General features: G+C 43.0%; 2 protein-coding genes across 5 annotated transcripts in view; both read right to left on the reverse strand.

The window, feature by feature from the left end:
- Atf6 (activating transcription factor 6) overlaps positions 1 to 11,318 on the reverse strand; it is a 169,506-nt gene extending 158,188 nt beyond the window's left edge. For both annotated transcript variants that reach the window (XM_075989061.1, XM_075989063.1), the window contains exon 1: positions 11,164 to 11,318. In XM_075989061.1, coding sequence (XP_075845176.1) covers positions 11,164 to 11,215 — 52 coding nt within the window. In that variant the 5' untranslated portion in view covers positions 11,216 to 11,318. The remainder of the gene's footprint in view (positions 1 to 11,163) is intronic.
- Positions 11,319 to 18,727: 7,409 nt separating this feature from the next.
- Positions 18,728 to 24,280, reverse strand: Dusp12 (dual specificity phosphatase 12). Of its 3 annotated transcripts, none has more exons than XM_075989064.1 (6): positions 23,902 to 24,280; positions 21,666 to 21,779; positions 21,276 to 21,394; positions 20,843 to 20,939; positions 20,364 to 20,547; positions 18,728 to 19,115 (listed from the first exon to the last, which is right to left on the reverse strand). In XM_075989064.1, exons 1-6 carry the CDS (start codon positions 24,240 to 24,242, stop codon positions 18,954 to 18,956), a joined length of 1,017 nt encoding a protein of 338 aa, XP_075845179.1. In that variant the 5' UTR covers positions 24,243 to 24,280; the 3' UTR covers positions 18,728 to 18,953. The 3 variants fall into 3 exon arrangements, with proteins under 3 accessions (XP_075845179.1, XP_075845180.1, XP_075845181.1); XM_075989065.1 differs by having other exon boundaries at positions 21,666 to 21,792; positions 23,902 to 24,245; XM_075989066.1 differs by lacking the exon at positions 20,364 to 20,547 and having other exon boundaries at positions 18,915 to 19,115; positions 23,902 to 24,266.
- Positions 24,281 to 25,144: the final 864 nt, after the last annotated feature.

The raw sequence follows: 25,144 nt of genomic DNA on the forward strand, positions 1-25,144 counted from the left end.
TGGGGCTGGGATTTGAGGTTTCAAAAACCCATGCCAGACCCAATCTCACTCTGCCTGCCAGCTGCGGGCAGATCAGGACCTAAGTTTTTAACTACTGCTCCAGTGCCATGCCTGAGCCAAGCTCCCAGGCAAGCCAATCACGGGCTAACTCTCTGAAACTGTAAGCAAGCCCCCAGTTAAATGGTTCCTTTTATAAGTTGCCTTGGTCATGGTGTAACAGAACAGTAACAAAGATATTGGCTGACCAAGGACAGAAATCTTTCACCAACAAAATAGAACACAGCAATAATGTATAGATAGCAATAACGCCATGCTATCCACGCATCTGTCAGAAAAGGCTACTTTAAACTCAGCTCCAGAGCAAAAAATCATGCACACAGAAGGCTGGGAGGATGTGTCTTACCTAAAACCCCTCCAAGTTTTCTGCATTTGCTGTCTCTCATGCCTCCTCATTCTTTCCTAAGCCTCCAGCCAGGCACCCCACTCCATACACATTATTCGTGTCGCCAGTGACCTCCACGCTACCAAATTCAACAGTAAATCCACAGTCTTTGCCTCTCCTAAATGAGAGGCATCTGATAGTTTATCCTTTCTTATTTGTTGAAACATTTTCTTCACATAGCTTCCAAAATACTGCATTCCCCCGATCTTCCTCCCACCTCACTGATTGACCCTACCTACCCATCTCTCGAACTGGAAACTGGTCCTGGGTTCAGCAAATTTTCCTATCAAATGTTCCCTCTTTGAAACTCCAATGAACTCATAGCTTTAAATAGCATCTTGGTGCCAGGCATTCCCCAGTATGTATCTCCAGTTGATAATGTCAAGAAGCATAGTAACACACTGAGTTTACATCTCCTCCAATTTAGTACACTCCAAAATGAGCTCTCATTACTTCCATCAAGCCTTCTTCTGTTTCTGTTACTTAGTAATGGATTCAGTTCTCCTAGTGGCTCAAGTCAAAAACCCTAAAATCACTGTTTACTCCTCTCCCATGCTCTCTGTACTAGATCTACTTCCAAATCCTATGAGCTTCCAATTCAAAACACATCCATAATCTGGCTTATTACCTTTCACTCATTCTTCCTTTCTTCCCTAGCCTCCCCAACACAAAGAAGTCAGTTTCTAAGACAGCCGAGCAATGAGGCTGCTGGCGGTTTTTGCATAGCCATCTGCAGCAAAGCCTGGTATCCAAAGAAATGGTAGAGAAATGGTGTAGGTGGCAATATTCCCTAGGCACCAATGAAATGGAGCTGGTGGGAGGGAACAGCATGGCAGATGGAAGAGACAGCATGTGTAGTTAGGAGCGATCACAGCTAACAATCTGCTAACCGATGAGGCAGATGAATAAATATATCTAAAAGAACTGGAGTGTCATGTCTCACTGAGGAAGAATTTAAAACATGGAGGGGAAGGCTAACTATAAGTTGTTGGATTGAAATAATTACTAAGTGACCTAATTTTAAATACATTCATATACAGCCAGGAGTGGTGGTACATGCCTATAACCCGTTTCAGGCCATCCTGTGCTACATTCCTAGTTCCAGGCAAGCCTGGGTTACTATATGACAACGGCCTCAAAAAGGAGGAAGGAGGAGGAGAAGGAGGAGGAGGAGGAGAAGGAGGAGGGGGGGCGGGGGGAGGAGGAGGAGGAGGAGAAGAAGAAGAAGAAGAAGAAGAAGAAGAAGAAGAAGAAGAAGAAGAAGAAGAAGAAGAAGAAGAAGAAGAAGAAGAAGAGAGCAAGAGATCATTAAAGATATTTACGAGTGTGTATACACAGAGACATGCATTCATTCCCTAGTTCTGTCTGCTGAAATGTTTATGCACAATGACGCCCCAATAGAATGGAAATAATATGCTCAGACATCAGATATTAAACACCATCCTCCACTAAATGAAAATCATTATGGGGCTCTTTGGAAAAATGGCTGATTTGGAGCAGAGAACATATAAAATAAGCCTAAGAAATCTTGATTTTTTTTTTAAAAAAAAAAGAAAATTCTCAGCAAAGATAAGAGCGTATCAAAAGAAGAGTGGTCACAGTTCTGTAGCAGCATTCTTGCCTGACATGTTCAAGGCCCTGAGGTTCAATCCTAGTACCTCATGGACACACAAACAAAAAGGACATGAATATGTCCAAACACCACAGACACTAACATGAAAGAACTCCCACTGATCAAACCTGAGAAAGCATTAGAGTAAAAGTTTACAATTCATTAAGATTTAAAAAAAAAGTCAATGAATTCACATGGACAGAGGAAGGAAGGGCGGGAAAGAGTTTTCTTTCTAATGCTGTAAGCGCTGTTTGCAAATTAATAACTAAGATAGGATAGAGACAGACAATGTGCACACGGCAGGCTGCCACACTCAAGAGGATAGGGGTGTGGGGATTTTAATGACAACAGGACATTAGTGTCCTATCACATTCTGTCCCCTGAATATAAAGAAAAACACAAAAGGCAAACTGACTTTACAGAGGAGAAACCTGACAGGTGGCAACTTAGCTTTAATCATGTGACCAAGCACCTTCGACAGCCAGCATCATGCCATCGGCACACCTGCCGCTGCATGGCCTGAGTCTGATCACAGGACACAGTGGATAGACCCAGATTATCACTGATTTCTAGCACAAACAACTGCCGAGAACATGATAGACAGGAAAAAACTAGAGCTATTCCAAAATAAAGGCCACCAATGAGACATGTGAGATAAAAGCACAGTGTTTCCAGGAAGAATTCCAGACTAGAATGGAAAAGCCATTGAGACAGTCAGCAAAATTTAAAATGTCTGTGAAATGAACAGAAGTGTTGTGTCAGAGTTTGTTTTCTGAGTGGAAGAAACACACTGCGGTAATATAGAAAAGCCTGGGATGGGCTGTGCTTGTTATTTTCTGGTGGTGGTGGGCTTGATATATATTGTAGTATTTAAGATGGGGAAAATAAAAAAGAGAAAGAAATGGTGCAACTGTGACATGATGTGAAAACTGCAGAAGGGCATGCAAGAGTTCTTTTCAGTGTTCTTGCAACTGCAGATTTGAAACTGCTTCAGAATTTTAGATGGACATTACGGCACAGACCTCTGGTCTTGGCTTCTTGTGAAGCTGAAGCAACAGGATGACTTGACTTGAGTTCACCAGTTCAAGGCCAGCATGAGGAACACAAAAGTCTCAACTCAAAAACATGCATGTGTAGCTACACACATCTGCATCAGTTAACTATGGGAATAGTCTCCTGGCTTCTGTCATAGCCCTCAGGCAGGCTTTTCAGTACACCAGCTGCAACAAAGCTGTAAAAACAAAGCACTGGGATGGGGTTATAGCTCAATCGGTATACTATACATGAAGCCCTGGGTTCAACCCACAGTACCACATAAACCGGGCATGGCACATGCCTGTAATTCTCCTACTCAGGAGGTAGAAACAGAGAAATGATAAGGAAATTCAAGGGACCAGTGAGTTGGCTCATCTGGTAAGGGGCATGCTAAGCAGGTCTCATGACCCAAGTTCCATTCTCAGAACCCATCCAAAGGTGAATGGAGCCGGGCAATGGTGATGCACACCTGGAATCCCAGCACTTGGGAGGCAAAGGCAGGCAGATTTCAGTGACTTTGAGGCCAGCCTGATCTACAAAGTGAGTTCCTGGATAGCCAAGAATGTTATACAGAGAAACCATCTTAAAAACAAACAAACAAACAAAAAAAAAGGTGAACGGAGAAAACCCACTCCACAAAGTTGTCCTCTTACCTTTACACATGTTACACATACACAACAATAACTAACTAAATTTATTTTAAATTAAGATCAATTGTAGCTGGAGAGATAGATGGCTTAGTAGTTAAAGGCACTGGCTGTTCTTATAGAAGACCCGGGTTCAAGTCCCAGCACCTACAACTATTTGCAACTCCAGTTCCAGGGGATTTGACACCCTCTTCTGACTTCCACATGCACTAGACATGGACATGGCTGCACAAACATACATGGGCAAAATACCCATACATATAAAATAAAAGTAACCTCAGAAAATTTTTATTTAAAGTAAACTAAAGGTCATCCTCAGCTACACAAAAAATTGGAAGTCAGACTGGGCTACATAAGATCCTCTCAAAAAAAAAATGAAAACAAGTCGGGTGGTGGTGGCACACACCTTTAATTCCAGCACTGGGAGGTAGAGGCAGGCGGATTTCTGTGAGTCAAGGCCAGCCTGGTCTACAGAGTGATTTTCAGGACAGTCAAGACCATACAAAGAAACCCTGTCTCAAAAAAAAACAAAACAAAACAAAAAAAAACTGAAAACAAAAGTTGGTCAGACACGGTATTGCATGCCTATACCTAGCACTCAGGGGCAGAGACAGGAGAATGGAAAGTCTGAAGCCAACCTGGTTACATAACAAGACCCTGGCCAGGCAGTGCAAGACTTTAATCCCAGAATTTGGAGGCAGAAGCAGGTGGATCTCTCAATCTGAGGCCAGCCTGGTCTACACAGCGAATTCCAGGACAGCCAGAGCTATACAGAGAAATCCTGTCTTAAAGAAAAAACGAAAAGGAAGACCCTGCTGAGCCTGCTGAAGGGTTAGAGATGTAACTCCATCTGCAAAGTGAAGCGTGCACAGATCCTAGGATCCCAGCACCTGGCAGACAGAGGCAAGAGGACATGAGTTCAAAGTCATCCTCCATCCTTAGCTACAAAGGCCGTAAGAGTCTATTTAAAAAGCAAAACGAAAACAACAAAAAAAAAACCTTTTAAAAGGGATATTGAAAACAAATATGATCAACAATATATAAAGACAGTCCCAAAAAGTTAGAACAGAACTGAAAAAATCCCATCACCTGGAGAAACCAGGGCTGTCGGTGTCTTATGGAGGTGCATGCTCAAGTGTTTGTGGTGGTGACGTGTAAAGAACTATTGTGAAGCTCATAAAGCATACAACTGTGGATAGCACACACGTAATTCTTGATAATGACAGCCAACAACTACGTTACTAGTGTCGAGTTTGCTACAGTACACTCCCTTACCCTGAGTTTAATACTATGCTCCCTCTACTTATAAAAAAGTTACAGTTAAACTGTGAGCCAGGTTACACTGGTAGACATATCATATCTCTTACATCTACTGTGTCTTAATTGCATCATTTGCTCTTGTATTTTACTTAATCTCAGACAGCATTTATGTGTGTATTATATGTGCACATATGTATCATACAATGTAAGTGTAGAGTGACCTTACAATCCAGGTTTTGTAAGCACACGCCACACTATGACGGGCACACAGCACACTTCTCAAAATGAGTTCCTGTTGTAAGTGGTTGGTGGCCACAGTTAATTCAAGGTAAGAAGGAACCTTGTGATCTGGCTTAGAACTATAAATGTTGTCATGCATTCATGGTTTTTTTTTTAAATAAACATCCTGTTCTTAAGAAATACCTGGTCAAGTATTTAGGAGTTTCCTTCCACATGTTCGTGTTTCAGGTGGTGGACGAGGGGAAGTGTGGGTAATAAGGGACACAGTAAGTGGGGCGGGATTTTAACAGTCGGTGCATAAGGGAAATGAGATATCAGCGTACTGATCTTTCAGCTTCTGTGGCTTAAAAAAAATGAAGACATACACTTCTATACGTATAGACTGTTTCATTAGACTCCATGAGAAACGAAGGGCACAAATCACGGTAGAGTATTAAAATTTACTGCCTATTCCTATGTCCTTCACCAATTTCACACCCCCAATATTTAGACTTCCCTCAACAATAGCAGCTACGATTGTTAGCTTTCTTGGTAAGCTTTTCAACCTCACCTCCCTCTGCCCTGACCACACACTTGTTTACTCCTCCACAGTGATCTCGCATTTTACTTCATCTCAGCCTGATCAGAGTCTTATTATTTTCAATATGAAGGAAGGTGGGGTCACAAGATGGCTCAGTAAGTAAAGGTGCTTGCTGCAAAGCTTGACTTTCTAAGTTTGATCCCCAGGACCCACATGATACAAGTAAAGAACCAATTCCCGAAGTAATCTTCTGACCTCCACACATGTGCTTTGGCATGCAGACCACCCACGCACACACAAATAAATAAAAGTAGCCAAAAAAGAAGAAAAGGTTGGGGTCACCCCTGAACATGGACTTTTAAGAAATTTCTCTATTTACAAAAAAAGAAGGGAAAAGGAGAAAAGCGGAAACAGCACAAAGGGAAGTAACAACTAAGGAGATTTTGGCATTGTCCCCCCTCCAAATAGAAGAAGTGAAATCACTACACATTTCTTTTCTAAGAGATGGGAGAAATGCTATCCGTACCAGAAAAATAGCTTGAGCAACTTTTAATAAAGCATGGCGATCTGAAACACGCAGAGAAGGTCAGATTCAATCTAGGAACAAGAAGCCAACTTCAGCATCTGTATGGAGGGAAGGTAAGCGTGTGATGGGGGAAATGAGGAAAGGACTGGAAGTTCTGATTCAGAGCATCAAAGAGGAGGTGCCAGAGGCTTCAGAGAGAAGCTTTAGGGAACAATCATCAGTAATTAGGCAGGGAATGGACTGGCCGAACTACTGAAATAGCCAAAAATCCTAGCAGGCAATGTCAGAGAACGCACCAGTAAGTTAGTAGCTACATTTCCCAGTGAAAGTGATGAAAGAATCAGCAGGTCTCTGCAACAGGAAGAGGTGGAAGACTGCATACTGTGACAAGGTAAGACTGACACCTAGACATTGCTTGTGGAGGAAAGGAGCATGTCCTAGAAATGGCAGAGAAGGACAAAAAAAAGACAACTACTATATTCTGCAGTGCCGGGTGCAGAAGGCTTTCACCAGAACTTTGGGGAAAGCTGTGTCATCAGCGGAGTGTCACACTTTGGTTAGTGCAAGGAGAGGAAGGAAGAGAAGCTTCAAAGAAGATACTAAAGCCATGAGAGAAACCGCAGCAGCAGGAAGCTTCTCATCTTGACACACATCTCAAGTGGCTTAAAAAAAAAAAAAAGAAGGAAGAGAGAGAGAGAGACTTTTGAAAAGTTCAAGCAAGAGGGAAAGAGGAAGAAAGCAGAGGAAAGTTAAGATTGTAAACTAGCCAGGAAAGATGCTCAACACCATGTAACATTAGAAAACTGCAAATTAAAACAAGGACCGCCACACACCTGTTAAGATGGCTAAACTCAAAGTACTGGCAACAGCAAACACCATCAAACAGAAACATCCACTCATTGCTGGTGGAGACACAAAATGGTACAAGCTTGGTGGTTTCTTATAAACCAAATTATAATATGATCCAGTAATTGAGCTCCTTTGGATCAGTCCAGATGATATGAAAACTTACATCAACACAAAAACCCGCACACAGATGTTTAGAGCACCTTCATGTCTAACTGCCAAAAATCAGAAGCAACCACAATATCAACATGTAAACAGACACACAAACTGTGTACTCTAAACTGAATTATGTCCTCCAAAAATTCATATGGGCACTATAATCCCCAAGATGGTTATATCTGACGCAGGGTCTTGAGGAGATTACTAAGGCTAAATGAATCTGGAAGAAGAGGATAATGCTTTCCTCCAACACCATGTGAGGACACAGCAAGAAGGCAATCATCTACAGGACAAGAAAAGAGGGCTGGCATCCAAACCTGAGCATGCTAGCATCCTCCACAGCATGTAGAATACTGTACTGACAGATCAGTGTCATTAAACATTTATCAAAACCTTTATATTTAGCACTATTTGCTAAATATAAAAAATAATATTTATAAATTATAATATAGAAATATGCCATCGAGGCACAGAACGACACAGAGGCACTTCAAATGCACACTACTAAGTAAAGAAGCCAATTTGAAAAGGCTTCATACTGCATGGTTCCAACTATACAACAAAAGCAAAACTGTGCAGACAGAGAAAAGATCTATTATGGGGTGTGGGACGACTCAGGTGGAAGGAAGGAGGGATGAGTGGATGGCGCACAGGGAATGTGCAAGAGAGACCCTCTCACCCTACTCTGCACAACACTGTAATGATGGCCCATGGCATTGTGCTTGTCAAAACACCTATAATGTTCATCCTTCACTTAATACTAACCTACCAAGCCAGTCATGGTGGCTCATGCCTATAAGTCCAGTATTTGCAAAGCTGAGACAAGAGCATTAAGAATGCAAGGCAAGCTTGGGTTACATCAAATGTTCCAGGCCAAGTTGGAGACCCTGTCTCAAAAAAAAAAAAAAAAAAGAAATAAAGAAAGAAAGAAAAGAAAAGAAAAAACTGATCAACATAGTTCATCCATCTGAACAAAGTCCCACACTAATTGCTTCAGTTTGCCTTCCATTGCTGTGATGAAACACCATGACCAAAAGCAACTTGAGGAGGAAAGGGTTTATTTGGCTTACATGTCCCATCACTGTCTACATGAAGGGAAGTCAGGGCAGGAACTCAAGGCAGAAACCTAGAAACAGGAACTGAAGCCAACGTCATAGATGAATGATGTTCCCCTTGTCTTGCTCAGCCTGCTTTCTTATGCACCCCAAAACCCCAAAACCACCTGCCGAGGGTTGGCACCACCCACAGCGGGCTAGGCTCTCCCACATCAATCATTAAGAAGGAAAAAAAAAATATCCACAGACCTGCCTACATGACAATCTAATGGAAGAATTTTCTCAATAGAGATTCTCTCTTCCCGGATAATTCTAGCTTGTGTCAAATTAACAAACAAACAAAAACAACCAACTGACCAGCATAGTAATGTAAGATGATACCAGTAGAGGGAACTGTAGAGAGGAGAGGGGGCGTCTAAGGAATTACATGTCCTATCAGCAAGATCACTCTAAAAATCTAAGCTGCATTTAACAAAGACATTAAGTAATACACTAGATATAACTGGGGAGCCAGAGGCAGGAGACTTATGAAAGTTGCAGGCCACCCTGGGCTGTATAGCAAGACCTTGTCTCAAAAGACCTAACAACAACAGCCATAATGGGAGCCGGGTATGGTACTGTATGCCTATAATCCCAGCATTCAGAAGGCTAAGGCAGGAATATCCGAAGCATGAGAACAGCCTGAGCTACACGCTTTTAAAAGACTCTAAGTAAATAAGTAGAGAAATAATGAATACATCTATGTGAAATGCAAATTTCAGTCTCCATAAGCTTTTACGGGAACACAGCCAGTCTCACTTATCTGCACCGCCTATGGCTGCTTTTTCACCACGGCAGAGCAGCTGCAAGGCCACATGATAGTGATGCCCAAAACAAGTGCCTTGTGGACCTTTCCAAAATACATCTGCAGATGTCGGCTCTAAAGTTCATTAATCACACTTAGAAAATAAATGAATAGAAGCACATCCCATCATATCCTGTGCTGAGATGATGTCCTTCAAATTGTTCAAGCTGTTAATCATAAGAAATACTAATTATAAAATCCAATTTTTAAATTTTAACAGGGCAGTTGCTAAAAATATTTTTAAAACATCAATACATCAGTAAAATAATTAAACATCCAAAACAGCAACTCCTAAAGAATCCATTATTCTATTAAGAAACCCTAGTAGACAGTAGTGCCTAACGCCTGCAAAATCTTTCCTACCTACTGAACACCTAAGGGAAAAAAGTACTCTTCCAAGAGATAATTGTCAACAGTCTGAAAAAAGAAACCTAAAACACAAGAGGGAAAGAGCGTGCTCAAGGAGAGATGGGGCAGGATACCTGAGAATGGAGTCAGTCAACTGACGACAGAGAACTGAGTGCTCCATTAAAGAATCAAGTCTAGGAGTTAGGAAAACGCAGCCGAGAGTCAGAAAACAAGACAAAACAATGCTATCAGAAAGTGCTTTGTGTTACAGTTTAAGAAATGCCATGAAAATATGAGGGTCAGATGGTTGAGAAAACAAACCACAGCTATAACTGAAGCAGACTTGTTAAAATCAGAAAGAAGCATTAGAGGGAAAAAATCCACCTTTAGAAAAAAGCTAGGAAAATGTTACAGAGTGAAAAACCAGAGGCACAGACCTCAGAGTTAGACGGCCTCGGTTCTAATCCTACTTTTACCACTCAACACCTCTCTAGGACTGAGGGCAAATTCTGTCAGCCCCAGTTTCAGCATCTAAAGGACAGCAGGACCCTGGACTGCTGTGGCCACCAATAACACACGTAGCGTGCTTAGTGGGATAGCTGACAAAAACAAGGCCCTAAGCAAGTGGCTAATGTTACTAAAACAAAACATTTAGCTGGGGAAACGCACTGGAGAATGGACCCCTACAGTTTTTTTTCCATAATTTAAAATAAATCTCTCATAGATCGTAATTATAGATCACATCTGCCACTGGAAAATTAAAGTAGGATGTTCTATCCATTCTAGCTGACAGTCCACTCGTGTGATGGAATGTTGGTCTGGCCCCAGGAAAATAACACCCCAAAATCACAACGCTGAAGAACGGTGCAGTCTAACTACAGGATCCACTGAGGTACCTTCATGTTGGATCCCTGTCTCGTAATCAAAAGAGGAATATCGGGCTCCTCTAAGGATTCAGATGACAACACTTGTCCGGTGTCAATTCTCCATCCCATCTTTCCTGAACACCAAAACCAAGCAAGATCTAACAAGAGATTTCAGAGCTGTTTGGACAGCAGTCAGGATTACATCAGTTTATGGTAGATCTAGTAATCAGGGACACGGGTCAGGTGATTGGGACCTTTGCTTCTTTGCCAATTTGGATATATGCCTTAAATCAACCATGACAGCGGAGAGATAAGGATTTTCTTCTATGTGTGTATTTCAACCATATTTTCTCAAACATGTCACGCGCACGTGCAGTGCACACATGCGCGTACACACACACACACACACACACACACACACACATTCACTCCCAACCACATCCCACAGTCTGAGAAAATTGCCTGGAGCGGCAGCCAGAGTCACCCTGCTGAGTTCTGGTCCCTCAAGATCACCTGGTATTTCCACCAGGAACACACGCTGAAAAACTACAGCGATTTCCCCGATTCGAACATCACTTCCATGTCGCTGCGGCCAGGACAGAAGCCCAGTGGTTCTGCCAGTCCCTTCCATGAGCCCCCAATCCATGGCCTCGCTCCCTGGGCAAGGTTCGTCCCCACCTGTCACCGCCGCCGGGCGGAAACCAGGAGGAAAACCCCCGCAACGGGCCCGAGCGAGCCCGGGTACATTCGCAGATCCACTCACCCCAGTCTTCCTCTGGTCGGTGAGGAAATCCCGGACTAAAAGGCGACTCCATGGTGCCGGCCACACCAGCCAGCTTCGGCGAAACAGATAGCTCTCCGTACCTCCGAACTCCGGTCGGTGAGTAATCCGAAACGGCGGCGGCCGGCGGACAAAATATGCTGAGGGCTGACGGACGGTGGCCGAGCGGAGGCAAACTATCTCACCGCACACCGGCACTTGTAGCAAAAGCTAAGGAGACGTCAGCGTTAAAGCCAAGCCGACCAGTGAGTAAATATTTCCCTGGGGACGATTTCAGCACGTTCTGTCCCTCTGTGAGGTTTTTTGTCATTCTTCTTTCTTTCTTTTTTAAAAATGGGCAGAGAGCACGCAGATTTAACTACTTCAGTTAAATTTGTTGATAATATTAAAACTGAAAAGTCTCCTGACCATAGCAGTTTGCTCTTTAATTTGCTTGATACTACGATGTAGATATCTCAGAACAAAACTAGAAATTGGCAGCAAATCTGATTCTGTTTTTGTGAATACTTTTCTTTCGCTGTAAAAAATTTCCATGTACACAGTACATACAGACGAACACAAAGAATTTTCCACGTTTGTTAGAACTGACTCTTTACAGGCAATCGGAGGAAAACATTCTCACCTATCATACTTGTGGAAAGTCCGCCTTCAAACAAATTTAAACAAAGAAAATATATAAGATAAACTCTCATGTCCACACTTGCCTCCTGAAGAATTTCTAAAACTCGCAATAACTTGTCAATCTTTTATTACTAAAACTTCAAGATTCTAAATAGTTTTAGAAGAAAACCATACGCATCATGAATTCCAACTGAAAATGTAAACGTGTTTGAAAAAAATAGTTTCAAGACGGACTATTGTTTCTTTTTCAGTTTTACTCAATTTCAGTGGCCGGTGACTTTTAAAACGAATCGGTGAATGAACGCGGATCCCTCTAGGACCGAGTGGAATTTTTCCCATGGTTACAAACAAAACAGAAATGCTTCCCAGAATCCTCCGAGCTCCTCGTGGCTGATGTTACTACCGATTGCGGAATGCGGGGAAGCCCGCTCCGAATTCGTGAAGTCCGGCTGCTAGCGGAGCGCACCCGCATAAACACGTGCAATGCTCCTCACGGGTGCGCTGGCGCTCGCACACGCACGCGCGCGCACACACACACGCTCACACAGTTTTAAAGTCCTCATACAATAAATGCCATTCCTTCCATCATTGGAATGATACATTCTTTGTTTACCATGAAATTTATAATACTTTCATTCTTGCGCTTCAAATTCATTGACATACAAACTAAAATAAAATCGAGTGTTCTCTATTTCTCTACCTACCAAGCACCATGGTCTTTAAGTTTTTAACTTTTATAAAATTTAACTTTTATCAAGTTCTCTTATTCAGAAAGTCTGGACAATTACGATATAAACATTTGGATACCTGTCATTAAGTAAACAAATATTAAAATTTTTCACTTAAATATAAATTTTTCTCAGAGTATATGAAATTTTAAATTTATAGACAGGAAAGGCAGACCGTCTCCCAACTATACCACTACACACCCAATTTAATTTCCCTCTGTCCAAATAGACAATTCCTATCAAGAATTTTATAGAAATCTTTTTAGTCCGTTTTAATTTTTTTGTTTCGGGTTTTTTGTTTTGTTTTTGATTTTTTGTTTGTTTGGGGTTTTGGGTTTGTTTGTTTGTTTGTTTGTTTGTTTGTTTGTTTGTTTGAGACAGGGTTTCTCTGTAGCTTTTGGAACCTGTTCTGTCTGGAACTCGCTCTGTAGACCAGGCTGGCCTCAAACTCACAGAGATCCGCATGTCTCTGCCTCCTGAGTGCTAGGATTAAAGGCGTGAGCCACTACTCGGCTCTGTTTTAATTTTTACTTTTACCATGTTTAAATGTTTGTAAATACATATGTTGAGTGTTGGGGGCAGGGGTTGTTCACATAAATGTGTAACACTGTAAATGTTCCCCAAATTGTTGGGTATTACTCTTTGAGGCTCTCTCCATATTTTAACTGCTACACTTCCTTGAACAGATGGAATCAGTTTTTCTGTTGCCCTAAGATGATGGTCTTTTAGTTGTGTACCAGTACATGAAATACATTCCCTGCAAGCATATCTTGCTGGGTCACTTGCAAAATGAGCAGTTTCCATATTCACCAACACTAGATATGGTCAGACTGACAATTTGTGCCACTCTGAGTAGTGTGACTGTAGTTCACACTTCTCTGGCAGCATAGGAATGCTGTACTCCTTAACGTTCGTTACACACTGTTCTGTGAACCGTCCACTTGGTTTGACAAAGTGTGCTCCTGGATTCCTTTCTCCCAGCGATATGCAGCCTCCTTTATTCATTTACTGTGTGTGTTGTGAATCTCTTCTCCTGGCTTGGTACTTGTCTTTATCTTTGTTAGGGGAGGGGGTGGCTGTCTGTTCAATGTAGTGAATGTCAGTCGTTTGTTGGGTTTCTGCCACTTGTATTTTAAGAAATCCTTGCCTATCCTGAGATTGTTGAGGTTTTCCTCTTCAGAGTTTATAGTTTGGTTTTCATTCTTTCTCTGTTACTTGGTATCTTAGATGTAGCAACACTAGACATAGTAACACAATTGACTTTGGTACCACACTCTTGTGTCCAAACCCCTTGCTGGATTCCATTCTTGTCATACTTTGTCTGCATGCTCTTTTAGGATTTCCCACTTAGAAAAACTTACGTTGTGCACAAAGCAACACTTTCAGGTTTATTTTAACAAATGTAAGAGGCAATGTGGTGAATCCCCATGTTGCTGCCACCCCAGCTTCAACCATCTGCCGCTCCTGTTCCATCTATCTTCCCTCCCAAAACCTTTTCTGTTTTTCCAGGAAGTCTTACAGCAAATCTCAGACATAGTATTTCATTTATCTAAACAAAGCCTATTTTGAAAATACCATACTGACACCTAGCAAAGTCAGTATTTCCTTATTACCTAATACCTATCAGTTCCACATTCAATTTTCAGTCTTAAAACTGCCTGTCTAGGAAGTAGAGATGGCCCAACAATTAAGGCACTTGATCTCACAGAGGACCCGGGTTCAGTTCCCAGGAGCCACATGGAAGCTCACAACCATTTTTAAATCCAGCTCCAGGAGATTAAAAGTTCTCTTCTGCTTCAAGGGATTCTGTACACATGTGATGCACATAAACTCAAACTTGTGTGCACACATAGATACTAAAAATAAAATGCCCACCTCGAGTTGGCTTGTGAAAATGAAGATACAAATAAGATTAACACTGTGCAACTAAGGTTCACGTGCCAATCCCTTTTCTGTAGCAAGTTTTCTTGTCAGACTATCTTTGAATCGCCAGCTCCCAAATAACAACACAGAGACTTATAAAATTTGAAAGTTTGGCCTTTAGTTTTAGGCTTGTCCCCAACTAGCTCTTATAACTCAAATTAACCTGCTTCTATTAATCTGCATTCTGTACCATGATGGACTTCTTCCTCTCTTCCTCTCCTCTTCCTCTCTCCCCAGAAATCCCACCTGTCTCTCCTGCCTAGCTATTGGCCACTCAGCTCTTTATTAAACCAGCCAGAGTGACACATCTTCACACAGTGGAAGCAAATATTCCTCAACACTTTCCCCCACTTTGTTTGGCACCGTATGTTGAAGAAACAAGTCTTGCCTTGAGAACTGCCTACTTTGTGAGTCTGCTGACATTATCTTCATAGTTATGTTTAACTTGTTCCTAAAGCTGCCAGTTTTACAGGCTAGACTGGGGAGGTTTGCTTTTATTTTTGCCAGAATACTTCACACTTCTAAATTCAAACCTGGCCACCAAGTTCACTTTCGCTATGTGGTTAGTTATTGGATCCCCAGTTACTGGATATCCTCCGTTGATGCAATAAGTCAAATCTAGCAATTAATCCCAGATTTAATAAACAGAGCAAAGCAGAGTGAAGCAACTCCCTGGTGATTATTGGGAAGGCAGGAGAGAGAGAAAGCTCTTGGCAGGTCCTAAAAACCCTGTAGGCGTGATCTTGAACAGTTCTGGGGCAGGAGCTGACCCTTGGTGTGCTTTCTGAGGGGCGAGGTCTGGAATGGGAGGAGTGGGGTTGGCTTCCCAGCAGAACATCTTGGTAAAGTTTGGAACTGGGAGAGTGAAGCTGAAATGGACGCAGAGCTTCTAGTTCAACATCCCAGAGGATGTTGGGAAGGGGAGTCCGGGAGTCAAGGGGCTCATACTCAGTGGGAGGTTATGGGTGAAGAAGCATTCAGTTAGCTGCTATCCTGGAGACCTCGTGTATCTGTTCCTTGCGGAAGCTGAGAAGGCAAATTGCTAGAAGAAAAACAGATTAATAACACCGGCCCTACGAGCAGGGCTAGCCATGGAGGAGTGGAGATTGTCAGCAAGAATGGAACAGATGTGACCTGGTTATCCGGAAGAGGCAAGGGTGAATGACAAAAGTATATGACCAAGACACAAGTACAGATGTGCCCTTCATTGGGGCATCTTGGAAAACCAGGTCCCAGTTGCTGGATAAGTGCCGCTTGAGCCTGGAGAGGTGGTGCCAGCACTGATGTCCCAGGAGCTTGGGGGGATGGCACACCAAATCAAGGGATGATGTGTTCTTCATGGGTACCTGAGCCACCACAGTATCCTCATTAGGAGAATAAAACCATTTGGTTTGTACTCTAGTGGTAACCTACCAATGAATACTGGTTAAACAAAAACCTGACTGGTGAAATTACACCTTATTTATATTGGGTCTCATCAGTACTATTAGATTTTGGTCAGATCAGCACTGCGGTATGACATCTTTAAGATATATATTACCCTGAATAGTGGAGCCAAATATCGGGATATAGAGAGTAAAGGAGATTTTGATGTCAGTCTTGATTCTAATTTGGATTCAACCTCATCCGTGCTCACTGAGATAGTACCAGTTAAGTTCAGTGGATGGGAAAAGACAAACAAAAAGTCATGAAAGCGAGAAGATGCTTGGAGGATGGGGAGTGTGGGGAGGGAGTTAAGAGTGAGTTGTTTGATCAGAAAGCAATATAAAACAATTCACTGGAGAGCCCCAAATATTGGCTGTCATCTGTTCTAGGGCATTTGATCCTTGCCCACACCAGTTTCACCAAGCCTAACATAACCCAGAGAACCAAAGTCTTGGCTGGTTCCTGGTAGCACCATCCACACCCAGCAAAGGAAGTAGACACACTCAGGGTCATGCTGTCCAGTGGCCCCAAGGCAGTGTGCATACACCTTGTTCTGTTTTTCTGCTGTTTTGTTTAAGATTCCTGTGGCCTTAACTCCAACTCCCGGCAAAGCTCAGGAAGACCTTAACTCCTGATCCTCCTGCCTCCACCTCCAGAGGACTGGAATTACAGGCATGCACCACTACCCTGGCTGAACGTCACATAAATAGTTAGGTTTCCCAGCCATTCCTCACTTGCAAATACAATTAGCTTTCAAAAAGGCATTGCCCCTTCCAGCCGGACTGCAGTAGCCAGAAAGCAGGGGCTTGACTGATGTGTTCACGGTGTCACCTACAATAATGCACACATGGTCTCGGCGCACATTACACATTATATGAAAATCTAAGTTCAAATGAAATGGGCTGCTCTCTGCTGTATGCTACGGTGTAGGGTGGCTAGACGGTAAGCTGAGCCACGTGAAATCGTGCCAAACCATTTTTTACCCACAAAGAGGCACTCTCGTGGAGTGACCAGGTTTTGAAAAGCTTTGAGAAGATACGAAGGAGAAAAGGGTGAGCAAATTTTATGGAAGACAGAAATGAAAGAATTTCTCCTTGTTTAAGAAATATTATATGGGGGGCTGGAGAGATGGCTCGGTGGTTAAGAGCATTGCCTGCTCTTCCAAAGGTCATGAGTTCAATTCCCAGCAACCACATGGTGGCTCACAACCATCTGTAATGAGATTTAGTGCCCTCTTCTGGCCTGCGGACACACACAGACAGAATATTGTATACATAATAAATAAATAAGTGTAAAATAAAAAAAAAAAGAAATATTATATGCAAGCTTCCAGAAGCTTCAGATCATATACAAAGGTCTTTCTCAAGAGTCATCAGTAATGCCCCTCCCAAACTAACTAGGCATGTTCAGAGAGAATTGTTGTTCACGTTATTTAAAAATTATTTCCGTGTCAGTGTCTTTTTTAATTGTTTTGGGGGTTTTTGTTTGTTTGTTTTTGAGACAGTGTTTCTCTGTGTAGTTCTGGCTGTCCTGGATCTTGCTCTGTAGACCAGGTTGGCCTCTGTTCCGCAATAATACTTTTGTATACTGTAAAGAAGTGTCTCTGCCCAAGGCACTTTCTGATTGCCTTAATAAAGAGCTGAATGCCAATAGCTAGGCAGGAGGGACTAGGTGGGACTTGCAGGGAGAGAGAAAACTCTGGGAAGGAGAGAGGCACAGCAGCAAGACACAGAACAAGTTGGATGTACAGAGACAGAGTTAAAAGTCATGTGGTAGAATGTAGATTAATAGAAACAGGTTAATTTGAGTTACAAGCGCTAGATGGGAATAAGCCTAAGCTAGTGGTCAAGCATTCATAATCAGGAATAAGTCTGTGTCATAATTTGTAGGCTGGTAATCCCACAAAGGAAAGTCTTAACTACAGATTTCAAACTCAGAGATTCACCTGCTTCTGTCTCCCCAGTGCTGGGATTAAAGGCGTGCACCACCACTACCCAGCTTCATCAATGTGTTATACACAGACACAGATAAGTAAATATGTCTTAAGGCCTTCTTAGCTAATGCTGAGGCACTTGGATTTCTGTCTGACCAGTCTGGTCTACAGAGTGAGTTCCAGGACAACCAGAGCTACATAGACACTCAGTCTCTCTCATACACACACCAGGGCTACATAGTAACCTTTTCAAAACGCACTTTCTTCCCCTCTCCCTCTCTTTCTACCCTCCCAACTCCAGGAGGGAAGAAAGGGATTAACACAATTTACAAGGTTTAAGACAGTTACAAGATCAACAGGTTGTTCCAAAGGTAACATTAACTGTGATGGTTACTGGGAGAAGAGACTCTCCTGCAGTAAGTTGCCTGCAAACTGAGCAGGAAGCTGTAGGAATGCAGCTTTTGTGAGTAGTTACCCACACTCCTGGAAGTAACCCCAATAAATTCACCAGTTTACCAAGCTGGACTTGGGTGGAAGCATCTCTTTGGTCTGTGGTCAGTGCCCAATACAGATGCCTGTTCACATTTCCCCAGGAGGAGTCACCAAAAGGCACCTGTGTAGGTTCACTAATGTCCCTTAAATGAGACACGGAAATAATTTTTCAAAATACAACAAATTAATCTGCTTTATATTTCTGAAAACCAAAGAATATCTACCTGGATACGGACAATCTCAACTTTTTACATACAATTTTATCCATCTAGACTTTAGTGTCATACAACCAACACACTATAAAGCAAAACTTTACGTGTGTAAGAGGTCCCAGATATAGGTCAGAGGTAGAATGTTTACCTAGCATGCTTAAAGCATGGGCTAGATCCAAAGAGCACAAAAGCTTAAAACATGTAACAGGGCATCTGGTTATAAAAGATTTTAATATCAAATCAAATGTACACGATTGCCTGGATTGCCCAGTGAAGTAATGTATATGCATCATACGTCATGTGATAGATAAGCTACCAACACGTATCTGCCACAGTAACTACCTTTGGACACTAAATGAAATTTTGGCCTCTGCTATGAAAGATAATGATCAAGAGAAATACATTTCATCGGGTTTTATTCCAAACTGTGTCCCAAGTTCATAGTTTCCTTGTTTGTGATCCCAGAGCTGGCAACGTTTTCATTTCATCCACCCTGTTCTTGTGTATTTGGAAAGCAGGGGTTATCCATCGACCACACGAGCACTGTTCTCCATACCAGTTGAAGGAACCCAACTTGGCACTGCATTTTGGGCAAAGAAGCTGAAAGAAGCAAATGTGTCATTGTATCCATTTTATATTCATCAGCAACTATCTTTGACAATGCAGAATATAAAATAGCTATGGCATGATTCCTGTTCTCAAAAAATTTGGGTTTTTTTTTATTGGTTGGTTAGTTAGTTTTGATTTTGGTTTTTCGAGATAGGGTTTCTCTGTGTAGCCCTGGCTGTCCTGGAACTCGCTCTGTAGAGTCTCGAGATCCGCCTGTCTCTGCTTCCCCTGTGCTGGGATTCAAGGCATGTGTTACCATCAAGGAACTTGTAATCTGGGTTGATCATAAAGTACAATTACCACAGGAGAGGCACTTTGTACTGAAAAGGAGGGACAGGAACCTCAGGATGAAGGGGGAAAGCAAAGCTCAAAGCAACTAAAAATGTTTGTATCAAGGTAACAAATACTTGGCTTCTAATCGATTATTAACAGGAGTCCAAATCAGACTCTCATGGTAAAGGATGGAAGTGCACATTCAGATTCTCATCTTCTACTGCTAGCTGGTATCAGGAGCATGTGCGTCAGAGAAATCCAAAAGTACTCACCAAGATTTCTGCACTCTCTCTAATGTTAGCAACAGCATTATCACTTATGTTTAGTGTGCATGGTCTGAGTAGGGATTCTTATTTTTGGTGACCTTATTCATATACTAAAAAGACAGTCCTCAGAATCTTCAGAAGGGAATGGTTGATTACAACACAGATGTTTGTTAGTTTTGTTTTTTTATCCAGACAATAAGATGGGACAACAGGTAAGGACCCTCCGGCCAAGCCCAATGGCCTGAGCTTGGTCCTGAGACCAACATGGTGAACAGGAAACCAACTTCCACTAGCTGTTCTCTGGCTTCCATGTATGAGTGTGTGACACCCCAGAACCCCCACAGGTACATACAGCCGCATACAAAAAGAGAAGATGTAATACAGATATTAAAAATAATAAAAATGTTTGTTGTTGTGTTGTCTTGAGACAGTGCCTCATGAACATCAGCCAGGACAGACTCAAACTCACTGTGTGCCTGAGGTGCCCCTAACTTCCAACCCTCCTGCCTTAACCTCCAGAGTGCTGGCATTTCAGGCCTGGCCTATGTGATGCTAGAGATGGAATCCAGGGTCACGCATACTAGATGAGCATTCTACCAACTAAGCCACATTCCTCGCTCTAAAATACAGTTTAAAGGTGGAGAAGGGAAAAGAATTTAGACGACACAACAAAACTGCAGAAAGAAAATAATGTTCTCACCTGTCCATCTATTACTCCCAATAAAGTCGACTCCATCCACTGTACAGGTTCAATGAAGTAAGATGTACACTGAGCCTGACTCCCCATAAGTACCAAAGACGGTGTTGTTCTCTTGTGAGCAAAGGCTATTGGCCCGCTTCCTTCACTATGATCCAAAATACTAGAACTTCTAAATAAAGATCGCCTGCAAAACCACCAAAGACAAAAGCATTAACGACTTCCAAAGGATGAAAACAAAGATGAAATGTACAATATTTCTTACAAGCCAAAAGAATACAACATTGAGTATGCCACTCAAAATTTCAATAGCCCTACAATCTGGTTACTAAGCTACATTCTCTCTGGGGCAGGTTTGCATGTAAAATTTCCATAATATTCAATTAAACAAATCCTTCCTAGAGAGATAAGAAAATAAAACTTGAAGTGCTTTTGCAACTACCAAGATGATTAAAAATTCCAGAGGATCCAAAATATTTTACCTGCACTTTCTACATTTGTAGAGAATGTCATCTTTTAATCCCTGTGACATGGTGGTTGGGTCAACAGCAAAGAGTTCTTGAGGCAAATTCCGAAGTTCTGCAAGGTAATTTAAATGCATCCAACTGTCAACATCAACCTTCTAGATTTTCAAACAAAATCCCAATGCCAAACTGAGGCGATCCATGCTGAACTCAGAACAAAACTCTCCACGTTGAGAAATCAGGGAGGAAAGCAAAGCGAATAAGCCTTCACTCTAAATGGAACTGCCAGATTTCAATCCCAGCCATTTTTAAACCACGTGACTTTCTGCTAAACAGAGGAAACGGCAGTCTCTGCCTCCTAGTTCTTGAAAAGTAATACAATGCATTTAGTGTCCAAGTAAATGAGGCCTCAGTGGAGTGCAGATTCCACCAGTGATCAGTCTTTACCCACCCGGGTACTTCTCGGTGACCTTCTGGAGCCGGTACTGCTTGTAAGCTGCGCTCGAGGTGTCGACTTCGCATCCCATGGCCTCATATAACTTCAGTTGCCCTTCAAATCCCTCATTCATCCTGCAATGAAAAGTGAGCTGTGAAGTTGGGCCCTCTTTCAATAAAACCTCAGGACAAAAGGAGAACTGGTAAGAGCAGCCGAAGAAGATCCTAAGTTTGCTTCTGACCCATGCAAGTGCACTACACATGCACTACACACACACACACACACACACGCACGCACGCACGCACACACACACACACACACACACGCACACACACGCACACGCACACCATGCATTCATACAGACTTTAAAGGAAGAGAAAGAAGTGTTACTGTGACAGGACTCACTTGGCTTCCGGCTTGACGGTCTGGAGGCTTTCATAAGCCTTTTCAAAGGTAAGTTGGTCTGTCTTCATTATAAAGGCAGTCACTACAGCAACACTTCGACTGACTCCTGCATGGCTGAAAAAGAGACCTTCAAAATAAAACAGCAAATAGCAGCAATTAAAAACCAAGGGAAAGCCCAGCCCCCATTAATGGTAAAATTTAGGTCCACCTCACTTCTATCTTTTCCTTTCTCATAGTTATAGCAATCTTCCTGTCTCCGCCTCCTACGTGATGGGGTGACAGGTGTGTACCGCTGTGCCCAGATCATTTCCACTTCCACTCCAATTAGCCCACACCTCTTAAATACCGCCAACATACAAGCACAGTCATTGATTTCCTTATTCCTTTTTAAATTCTGATCAATATGGATGTACTAACTATTCAAAAATAACTACCTTAAAATTTTTAACTGATGTCCTAGCTCCTTTGCTCTTAACTCCAAGTTGTTCCAGATCTGGTCCCATACGTCTTTCATCACTACCTCTGTCCCTGTGTCCACCCTTAGGACTACTGCACAAGAGTCCAACAGAACAGTTCAAACCAACCCAGCAGGACTATCAGGAATCCCCAACACCTACTAAGATTTTCCAGCCTTTTATTTTTGCTGCTATATACGCTGTCAGTTTCCTAGACAAGGCCCAGAGAAGAGACTTCTAGTTCAGAGGACAAATGGAATTTCTAACTCTTATGGGTTTTCATGGAAGGAGGCAAGCTCCATAAAATATGGTAACCTATCCCAGCCTGGTCTCCAAAACCAAAAGTCACAAGGCAGAAGGGCCCTACATAAAAATAAAGTTATTTGGGGGTGGGGCGGGGGCAGAGGGGGGTGACAACCTAACCTTGCTCACAGCTGCTAACAGGAGAAAGAGACCTCTAAGTGATATAAGGGCACAGTTCACATTGTTTCAACTTTCTGTCCCAGAGAGCTGCACGGGGCTGGGGAGTGACTTGATTTCTGGTTGTGATCTCACAGGTTGGGCTTAGTGGCTAATTATTTACAGATTTTTTTTTAATTGTAATGACTACAGAACAAATACAAGGTCCTTTTCTCTCAACACTAGTCTCCCCTGATCTGTTTATCATTTCTTCTGCTTCTCTTTCTCCCCACTCACCCCAGGACAAGGCAGAGAGACCAGACCCTCTACTCCAATATTAAGCACAAAGACCAGAATTAAAGACAAACTAGTAGCACATGCATATAAATACAACCACGCAGGAGGCAGAAGCAGGAGGGTCCCAAGTTCAAGGACAGCCTAGACAAGACAGTAAAACTTACAGCTCAAAAAGAGAGACAGGGAGACAGTACGCTGTAGCCTTTCTCCACCCTTCTGTGTGAGAACCGGCTGCAAAAACATCCTCTTAAGACTGGAGCTAGGCCACAGTACTAGAGTGTCTGCCTAGCATGCTAGCAGGACAAATCAATTCTCTGATCTACTTAGTCTGATGTATCCTAAGGCCGTCAATCCAGAAAGGGCCTTGCCCTACACCCCAGAGGAAGAAGATCAATATGGGTCAGGCCGAGTTACCCTCTCACTCCATTGGCATTAGATCACACTCCTTTTGTCCAATCACATTGCTATATGACTGTCCAGTCTTAATCAAACCAAGCATTTTCCCTTGGTTATGTAAAACTTTGATTAAAAATACTCAAGGCATGGTGGCGCACTGAAGGTGTGCCGGCGGGTATCTGTGGTTTTGAAGCCAGAGTGGTCTACACAGTGAGTGAGTTCCTCGCCTGCCAGATCTACACCAGTAAGACCTTGTCTCAAAAAAAGGGCTTATGGTTTTCTTTTGTTTAACCACAGTGACTTTTAGGATAAGAAAGAAAAGTATCACATATTTTCACCCCAATAAATCTAGCTGCACTACATTCAACTCCAAAACTATAGACAGATGAGAGACAGACAAATAATTGGTAGGTAGGTAGATAGAGATACACACACACACACACACACACACACACACACACACACACACACACACATACATACATACATACATACATTCATACATAGACAGGCTGATGCTGCAAAATGAACCAAACAAAACACGAACCAGGGGCCAGTCTCCAGAAGCTCCTCCTTGAGCCATCCCCAAGGATGAGGATGAGGAGCGAGATTATCAGCTATGACAGCCGGTTCCTCCACTCCTGGGCGCTCTGCAGAAAGGAGGCTTGCCCCTGGCACCTTGCACTTACCAGTGCACCAACACCGCACGTCCCTCGGCTCGCGACTGGCCGATGAAGGCCACGCAGCGATCCAAGTGGCTGAGCAAGTCGGTCTCGGGTTTGTCCAGCGCCGGCACGAAGAGGCTCCGGAGTCCTTCGAACCCAGCCCCAGCCTGGAAACCCGGTTCGGAGTCTACCGTCAGCACGGCGGTGATGCCGGCCTCCAGCAGGTGGTTTGGTTCCGCCACCGCCGCTGCCCCACCCAGATACAGCCCGGGCCGCACTTCCACCATGTGTCCAGCCGGGCTGGCGGTGCCGGTAGCCGCAGCCTGGCGCTCGCCACCATGGTTCAAGCCCCGTTCGTCCAACATGGCGGCACCTGGAAGCCAGGCAGCCGCGGCACCGCCACCGTGTGGCCGGCTAGAGCGGCCTCTGGCTCTCACCAGCCCCTCTGCAGCGCCGTGGGCGGACCGCGGCCAAGGGAAAAATGACGGCTTCTGCGCAAGGTGAAGGGAGGCTTGCTGAAGTGGTGCTAAGCTGCACTCAGCGTAGCTTTCCCCACAACCCTCCAAAGTTCAAGATAGAAAATAAAGTCTCCATTCATCCATTGCTGGCGGGACTGCAAACTCGCACAGACACTATGGAAATCGGGGTGAAGGTGGAAACTGATCTATCTCAAGGTCCAGCAATACCACTCTTGGGTATATACCCACGGGACGACAGTTCATCCTAGCCACAGAGACACTTGCCCAACCATTTTCACTGCTGCTCTATTCACAATAGCCAGACATTGGAAACAACCTAGATGTGCCCCGACAGAAGACTGGATAAAGAAAATGTGGTACATTTACACAATGAAGTATTACTCAGCTGTTTAAAAAAAATTGAAACTTGCAGGTAAATAGATGGAACTAAAAAATTATCCATAGTGAGGTAACTCTGACCAAGAAAGACAAATATGGTATGTATTGGCTTATATGTGGATATTAGCTATTAAGTCAATGATAACCAAGCTATAACCCATAGAACCACAGAGGGTAGGTATAGAGAAAGGGACTAGGGACTGATAGATCTCCCTTGGGAAAGGGAAAAAGAATAGATAGATGGTCGTGGACGGAGGGGAGGGCTAACACAAAAGGATGAAATGGAGAAGGGGAGGGGAAAGGGGGAAGAGAGTCAAAAATTAAGGGCCATTTGAGGGGTGGTATGAAAACCTAACATAGTAAAAGCTTCCTAACACACACACACACACACACACACACACACCAAGGTT

The sequence above is a fragment of the Microtus pennsylvanicus genome, chromosome 10, assembly GCF_037038515.1.
Source record: "Microtus pennsylvanicus isolate mMicPen1 chromosome 10, mMicPen1.hap1, whole genome shotgun sequence".
Lineage (NCBI taxonomy): Eukaryota > Metazoa > Chordata > Mammalia > Rodentia > Cricetidae > Microtus > Microtus pennsylvanicus.